The sequence below is a fragment of the Amphiura filiformis genome, unplaced genomic scaffold (genome assembly GCF_039555335.1).
Source record: "Amphiura filiformis unplaced genomic scaffold, Afil_fr2py scaffold_405, whole genome shotgun sequence".
NCBI lineage: Eukaryota > Metazoa > Echinodermata > Ophiuroidea > Amphilepidida > Amphiuridae > Amphiura > Amphiura filiformis.
The window spans coordinates 1-9,279 of NW_027305869.1; the positions used below are offsets into that span (position 1 = coordinate 1).

At 37.1% G+C, this 9,279-nt stretch overlaps 1 protein-coding gene across 1 annotated transcript; it reads left to right on the forward strand.

The window, feature by feature from the left end:
• The first annotated feature begins 3,706 nt into the window (after nucleotides 1-3,706).
• Nucleotides 3,707-4,823, forward strand: LOC140145569 (uncharacterized). The gene has a single exon (XM_072167271.1). The coding sequence runs from the start codon at nucleotides 3,708-3,710 to the stop codon at nucleotides 4,602-4,604; it is 897 nt and encodes a 298-aa protein (XP_072023372.1). The 5' UTR covers nucleotide 3,707; the 3' UTR covers nucleotides 4,605-4,823.
• The last annotated feature ends 4,456 nt before the right edge of the window (nucleotides 4,824-9,279 follow it).

A 9,279-nucleotide genomic window follows, 5' to 3' on the forward strand; every position in this document is an offset into this window, starting at 1 on the left:
ATGGTCTGTACGCATGCGTGACCAAAAAAACAAGTAAAAGGGGGTGTTTTTTAGGCAAGGCAAGTTACGCGCGTGACGCGTTTAGGGTCTAAAAAACAGTGATTTTCAAGAATAAGGGTAGTTTTTGAAACTGGACAACTTGTTTAGGGTACCTTTTCAGAAAGTCCAAAAAGGGTACATTTGTTGCATTTTCACCAGCCAAAAACTCATTTAGGGGGTAAATTCTACACTAAATTACCTTATTAAGGGGCTAAATTTGCTGGTAGGGTAAAACTCGTTTAGGGGGTGTTTGAAAAAAATTTGGTCACGCATGCGTACACTGCCATATTTGAGTGGCCCCCCCGGGTGTTGAGGTTAGTTGCTAGCTTTGTTTGAGCACAGAATAATGGTCAATTTGGCAAATTCTGTTTGAGACCCCACTACATTCACAAGGCGTGTACTCAACCGTGAAAAATGTTGTTGTTTCCAATGGGGTGTCATTGTAAAGGGAGTATTGTAGCTATCCATTGATACTAGGCGGTTACCCGTATTTGGCGGTTCTCGGCTGTCACGATTACCTGGCTGATGGTGACTGTACTCACCAAGTTTTATGCCCATAGGACAGTTTTTAGTCATTTGACCTTGGATGACCCCAAAATGACTGTCCAAAAATTTGACTTGAAAAGTTGACTGTACCCACCAAGTTTCATGGCCATACAACATTTTTTACTAATTTGACCTCCGATGACCCCTGGGTGACCCCGAATGACCGTCCGACGAATCGGCATTAAAAGTTGACTGTACCCACCAAGTTTCATGGTCATACGACAGTTTTACTAATTTGACCTCAGATGACCCCTGGATGACCTCAGGTGATCTTGGCCCACTAACCGAAACAAACTTGTTCTGTCTGAAGTCCAGATGCACCCACCCACCAAGTTTGAGGAACGTGCGACCCCTAGTCTCCGAGAAAATAGGCGGAAAACAGTTTTTACTAATTTGACCTCAGATGACCCCTGGGTGACCTTGACCCACTAACCAATACAAACTTGTTCCGTCTTAGGTCAAGATGCACCTACCCACCAAGTTGCATGCCCATATGACAGTTTATACTAATTTGACCCCTAGATGACCTCTGATGACCTTGACCCACTAACCAATACAAACTTGTTCTGTCCCGGGTCAAGACGCACCCGGGTCAAGACGCACCCAACCGTCAAGTTTGAGGAACGTGCGACCCCAGTCTCTGAGAAAAACAGTTGTTACTAATTTGACCCCTGCATGACCTTGGGTGACCTTGACCCACTAACCAATACGATATGAATATGTCACAAATAATTGGAGATACAGATGCTTGAAAAAACTTTCCAAACTTTTGTTGAGGAGTTTATATACAACCAAGTCCATACCATACGAGTTCGTATTTTTATTTAGACCACAGCCTGCTCAAGGTGGATTAGTTTTACTGCAGAACACACGTGACAAAAATGATGCCTTCTCAGGATGTGCATAGCGGCAACGCCTGTAAATAATTATATTGTACAGGCAGGAAACTAAATCAATACACACGTAACTGCTATGTACGCCGATTTACGTGTTTTGATTTTCAGACGATAAATCTTTGGATACCGGGGTAGAAAATGACGAATATCTCCCGTCATTTTTGGTTTCGAAAGAAACCAATTGTAAGGCTTGCGCTTGAATATATGTGTTGAAAGAACATGATAGTCGTAAGCGTGCGTAATGACAAACAACCGTGCGTTTTGAAATCAAAAATGGACAAAAATTCGGATTTTATCAATTATGTACATGTGCAGAATAATAAAAAAATGACTGCTGCCCTCATCGACACTGCGGGATTACCCATCAACACGGTACACTAGCGCAGTGTAGACCACTGGGTGGTAGCTAGAGGTATAGTCTAAAGCAGACGACGTACCAGGCTCAGTGACATCTACAGAGGTCAGCGTGCAGGCTATTGTCAATAGCCTTAGTCTAGTTCCTCGGCCCATGGTCTCAAAACTATTAAACAGGTCGGAACAAAATGACCATGCGTGGCTTTTGAAGAACTAGTCTACCATCATGGCGATTTATGCCATGAAGTTATCGGCCGGCGATGACACTGTTTCACAAGAAGCACCAAAAAACACCCAATTTTGCTTGTAAAGGCCTAATTTTGCACAAATTCACCCAATTGAGCGCATTGGTCTCCACTGATATACCAAAATTCAATATACCTTTACTGCTGGATCAAATCGAACCGTAAACTCAGAAGATAAGGCGGATCGCGCAAGCACAGGTAGCACAGGTAGGTTCAAGGGTCGGTACAGACTTTTTAGTGGATGTAGAATATTCGATGTATACAGTAACGCGTCTTGTTATTTTTCATTCCCATTTATTTTCAGTAATGTTTATTCTATTAACGAATGTTTGATCGACAATAATTTCTACTAGACATTCGTTGTAACATTATGCGTTTCTAACCGTGGTATGATTTTTATTGTCGGGTATAGAAAGTCCCTTTATTTACTGATGGAACTATTTCTACCGTCTGACAATTTTGCTTATATTTATATTATCTTTTTGCTTAATATGTAGGTCTATATGCTTAGCAAAATGGTAGTAGGCCTAATATGCTGAATGATTGATATGCTTTATAATTAATATGCTTGCACTCACTCTCACAAAGTTTGTGTCGCCATCCCAGAAAACGCAAACATTTTGTCATTTTGTCGGGTTATATAAAGGGCATAAAAAGTTTTACGTTCCAAAAACATGTTTGAAAACTTGTAATGTAATTTTTTAAAGATTAGACCTTGAAAAAATATATTAGATCTATAAGTAGTCATTAAAGATGAAAAATGTATGGTGAGGGCTACAATTTTGAGATATATTATAACCCGTTGACTGGGATCGATGTTTTGAAATCGCCACAATACCATCTCTGAAAAGCCTATAAATTTCTCAATAAATGATACAAATTTAAGGCGATAATTAATTTTTCAAGTCTAACAATATTCTGGAATAGGTCCTTGTTTGTGATTTGGCATGTTTGATATAGAAATGCACGGTAAAATGTCATATAGCATATGTTTGCTCAATTTGACGAGTCCAGCCAGCCAGGCACGTTTGCAGCATCTGCTAGGTTACTTACTATGGACTCCCATCCTCCAGGCCAGGTCCTGGATTAGCCTACAAGCTCCTACAACACAATATCATGACTTCAGAGTTAGGCTATATGCTGTGATTGCGTAATTTTACACTATTAAAGTGAATCTAAAACAGTATCGTCTTCGTTTGATATAGCCTAACTTCGGAAATTAAACCCTTATCTTACCTTGCCCTTATGATGTACCATGAGGGACATGCAAACTTAAAATAATTTTTGGAAACTTAAAATAATTTCTTACAAACTCAAATACTTTTGCAAACTTAAATTAATTTTACTAACTCAAATAATTTTTGCAAACTTAAATAATTTTGCAAACTTAAAATAATTTTTACAAACTCAACTAAAATTTGCAAAAATTGTTTAAGTTTGCAAATTATTTTATGATTACAAAACTGATAAATTTTGAAATATATATGCGATTTCTGTTTTTTTTTAATCTGTAAAGTATAGGCCTACATCTTTCGGGCGAACAAGTGGTTGGCTTGGTGCAAATGAAAATTAACGAGTGTCTATATTAAAAAATATTGTATCATTATCCATCAATTTCAGATTCACTATGGCTGACGCAAGCAAAACAACCAACAGAGTGTTCCTGTGGACTGTAGGTCGTAGTCTTTCCACAGTATTTACAAAATGCCTCAGTTTCGTTGATGGTATCCAGATTATTAATGAGCCTTTTAACGTTGCTCATACCTGTGGACCAGAAAGACTCCAAGACGATGGCTCAAGGATTCAAGCCAAATTTGAAGCCACATTAAACACAGTTTTATCAGCAGTATCATCATCAAGTACCGGATATGACGTCAACCTCTCCACCTATGACTGGGTGAAGAAGATGCTGGAAGCGGATTATCCGGGAAAACAGATTGTCTTTTGTAAGGACTTCGCTTTTGCCTTGAGAGAGAACTATGATTGGATCCCTCAAGGATACCGCCATACATTTTTGATTCGTGATCCGTGGAAGATGTTTCCTTCCTTCAAGAAGGGATGGGTCAAACTGTTTCAAGACAGCTCCCTCAAATACCAAGAGCTTCCTGCGCAGTTGAATCCACCAAAACATGCCTTTGGTGAATTGTACGAGCTTTATCAGTATGTACAAGATTATGGACTGGAGAAAGACCCCATTATTATAGATGCTGATGATCTCCAAAGAGATCCCGGGTCCATTCTTCCTCAGTATTGTAAAGCTGTTGGCATTCCATACTCGGAGAACCTACTTCAATGGGAAGCAGGAGCTAAGGTGATCGACTCCTGGAAAATAGCCAGCATTTTTATGGAAGGGAACAAGATGGAAGAAGATGAGTTTTACGATGCAGCTTTCAGCAGCACTCATTTTCTTCCACCTGGCGATCCGCCGTCACAAGATCAAATTGATGAAGACCTATTGCCGTTAATTGATAAATCTATGGGATATTACGACAATATGTATGCCGCACGAATAAAACCAGAATAACAACATAATTATAATTATAAATCCCAAGATAAAAGTATGCGATTGTTAGGGATAAATTCAAACTTACATGTAGATTACAAATTCTCACAATTCAAGTTAAGGCAAGTTACAAATAATTTGTATTAAATGCTAAAGAACCCAGCAAACACAAAATATTTTCGACATCATTCGCAAAAGGTTAGAAAAGGTTGCCAGAAAACGTTTAAATTTCGGATTATATAAAGGGTATATATATATATATAAAGGGTAGAAAACGTTTTCATAACATTTAAAACCGTTTTTTGATTAGTTACGGCAAATATTCTAACATAATGTTATTTAAGTGTTGACAAAAAAAAGTTTGCAAAAATATTTTACAATATAAACAGTTGGAAAACATTTTAAAAATATTTTTGTAGTGTGTTTTCATACATCAGCATGAATGTATCATGCATGTTTTGCCGGTTGCTAGGAATAGATAATGTAGAGACTTGACACTCTGTTTCTGATGGTTGTGCGTAACTCTTCCTTTATTAGTGGAGACAAATTGAATTCTAATTTGCCTAATGCATCAAATACTTCATCTGGTAACGAGCATGTGTCACCTTCTGATGCTTCTGATTCAGGCAGTCCTTGGTCTTACTACACCGCCGACGTTGGTAATATCGTTGTTGTCGTCGCCGCTAAGTAATGTATCGTCGTTTGTCATGTCGTGTTTGAAGTTGACCATTGTCGGTTGTTTGGGTGAAACTTTCGAGTTGCTGCAAAATAAAAGAGACAGAAACATCCAAAATTAATAACGTGCAAAATATGTATTTCGTGACTGAAATTGAAATCTTCAATATTTGCATACGGTATTTTATTTGCAAGAGCCCAGAAATAAAAACCAGGATAAAACACCAAAGACAGCATACTTAGGCCTATGATCTGACGCCATATGTACGCAGGTCATACGCACGCATGACCGTAACGCAGATTGGCGCGAAAGGCTAATTATAATTATACACGGATGAGCTGACGGAACAGAAGCCGAAACATGAAACGTCAGTATATATTTAATTGTGTTCATTTAACAATAACACTGTATTTTAGTGCACTGTAGTAAGTCTCTATGCTTGGAATAATAACCTTTAAATAAATGGGCGATGCTATAGTCTACGTCTATCCATTTAGGCCTATCAATTAACCCTTGAATTGATAATTAAACATTTTATGGGGCACTAATTTAGAACAGAGATACGATCGAGATAATTATGTGCTCACTAAAGTTGCCAGTCTTCCAACTTAACTCAAAATACGGTATTGGGCTTATGTATTATTGAATTCAAGTGTTTATGGCGTTGGGAGCTTAACTTCAGCTAAATTTGATGTAATTTGATAGTGGTAATAATACTGAAAAATATTTGAAGCGGCAAAAGAACCCAGAAAAGTGCTATGATAATTGATATTACCGGTATATATGCCTTTCTGTTATGCGAGTGTCCTCTCGAATCACGCAAACTTGTTTTTGAACATTATAAGATACGTTTAAAGGTTAATTTATTGTATTTAGGGTTAATTTGGGATTATTGTTACTCTATGGGATAGTTAGGTAATACATTTAACAAATGGATTATCTATATGACAATGTGTGCTCTTTCCGTCTCCTGAAGATACAAGTAATGTTTCAATATTTGTTCTATGGAGATCCACATAAAATGCAGCTTGTGTACATGTTAAGTAAAGGGATATGCTTACCGTCTCCCGGAGATTCATATAAAATGTTCTATGTGTGTTCAGTTAAGCAAATGCACAAGCAATGAGCTCTTATCGTCTCCCGGGGATCCATGTAAAATGTTTCTGTACATGCAGTTAAGCAATGCACTCTCCATCTCCCGCGGAGATCCATATAAAATGTTTATGGGTCGTTCCTGGAGATCCACATAAAAGCCATCTCATTCCCCTATCACGGCACTCATTTACTTTACCTCACTCTTCATGCTCTTAGTTCACGAAATCCCATGTTGTTTATTCATGAGAGGAAACCGATCGTGTTTAGGGTTGTAGAGTTACATGTATTATAGCTGTTTAAAAGAGTTTAGGGTTATGATTAGGATTAGCATGATTAGTGTTAAGGTACAGAGGGAATTTTTATCACTACCTTCTTTCGTGCGTTTCCTACCCTTTGCATGACTCTATGTCTTACATTAACACTTAGCTTAGTTTTCATATTTTGGGATAATTTGGGTGTCAAATAGAAGCTGAAAGTGGATTCCTTTTATTGTTTCAACTAGAGCGATAACCGCACCATAGCTGAACCATGTGGCTTCGGCAGTATTGCATTTAAATTTCAGCTCAATTGAAGCATTTTGAAAACTTGACATTTGACCCTTTATTGCCCCTTAATGACCTGAAATGAATTTAAAAATATTTTAAACATGTTTAGAATGTCATAAGGATCATTGCTTTAAAAATTCAGCTCAATCGGAGCATTTTCGAAAACTTGACATTTGACCCCTTTATGACCCCTTAATGACCTTAAATGAATCTTAAAATGTTTTTAAAATGTTTAGAATGTCATAAGGATCATTGCATATAAATTTCAGCTCAATTGGAGCATTTTGAAAAACTTGACCTTTGACCCCTTTATGACCCCTTAATGACCTTAAATAACTTTTAAATGTTTTAAACATGTTTAGAATGTCATAAGGATCATTGCATTTAAATTTAAGCTCAATCGTAGTATTTTCGGTTAAAATGACCTTTTTTGACCCCTGTGACCCCTGGATGACCTCAAACGTTTGGAAATAGTGTTCTTATATTCTTTATGTTTTCCTCTTTCATATGACACCACTCATGGGGTCATACCTTCGTGGCATTTAGAGATATGTCCATTTCAGACCAAATGGTTAGTCAGTTAGTAAGTAAGCTAGTAAGTAACATATATTCACTCATATAGGCTGATACCATTTCATGGTTCAGCAAAAATTTAATTTTAAAATTCTGACCATGTGTCTGGTTTTGTGGGGATTTGGTGATCTCACTACACTTGTGACGCGCCATCGTAACTCTACAACCTTCATGATCTTCATGAAGGTTTTTTTTTTTTTTTTTTTTGCTTTTGTTTTGCACTCGGATATTTTACATTTTTAAGGATTTTGGAAACATAGTTAGATGGGGAAAGGTTTTTTAGTGATAGTGGGGAAAGTCTTTTCTAGTGATAGGGCCTAGTGGGGAAAGTTTTTTTTTGCCCATGTAGTAGGGAAGTTTTTTAGGTGCATCCTTAAAATATGTTGGAATAATCGTGAGCAATGCGTCATCTGCACGAGACTGCATGTTTCGATTGCTTTGGGCAGTATACGGAATACTATTGTAGACATACTAACATATGGGTAATTCCGCGGTAAATGGAATGCATCTGACAAGCAAATTTAATGTAAATAAAGAAACATATATATCATTTGAGGGGTGTAATATTGAATAATATATTAACATTAGGTGTGAGAAAAAGTGAATGAGGACGTAATCTGGGATTTTCGCCTTTCATTTAGTATTTTTACAGCCTTGCTTTACTTAGTAAATTAAAGAATCATAATTGGCTTTCATTTTAAACATTGAATTTATAAATCAATAGTAAAGGTTACATGAGTATCTATTCAGGCTGAGAAATGTGGTGAAATAAAGATTGCTATTTCAGGTAAGTTGAGTGTAACGTGAGTCACGTAACGCGAGTCACGTAACGCGAGCACACATTTGGACATTTTAAAAATTAATGAATTAATATTGCACAAAAAAGTGCACAATTTAGGAACTTAGCAGCTAAACTACGCTCCGTTTTTGAAATAAAAGAATTTTGCGAAACTACCTCATTTTCAGCCCGTTCCACGGAATCAAATATCTGTCAATGACAATAGACACCTCATGCGCTGAAGATGCGCAGTGATCAGCACTCCGAACACAAATCATCGATTGATATTTGAATCTGTGGAAAGGTTAAACAACAGAGGGAGTTTCGTAAAATTCTTTTAGTTCACGAACGGTATGGTCAATTGTAAAAATTCAAAAAGTATGTAATAGTTGAACCACTACTAGTATGTTTAGTTGTGGCGTTAAAATACCCAAACAATTAAGTTTCCGACGATACGGTTCTTTCAGGGACACCCTGCATGTATAATACATTCATCGGACAAACGATAGGACAACAAATCGTAAGCCAACACATTTCATATGATGTGTTAACATTTTATTGCAAAACTTAACTTAGTACATGCTTTTTCACACGAATTATGTACAACTTAAACCCGTCTTATTACAAAATAGCCATCAATATACAAAGATAATGGAATGTTGATCAAATTATATGTGATCCCTTTGTCATTATTGAGGTTCAATATGGAATATCTATTCATGCAAGATATTTATGAAGTCATTATTTATGTTGATTGAAAATGTACCGCCTATTTCGATTATGCACCATCAACACTTGTTGTTTCATTATTTGATAAGGTGGTCTAATATCGCAAAATTGAGTTATCGTCAATACACAGTGTTCCTGGAACACAACAACACAGTGCTCCTGTAGCATCAGGGTTCGAGTCCCGGGGTTCAGGTTACCCCAACATGATTGAAGCTTACGTTTCCACCCTTCTCCTCCCGCACAACCCGGAATGATTTAATTTGACAATTTTCTACACGATAATTTCTATGGTGTTCAAAA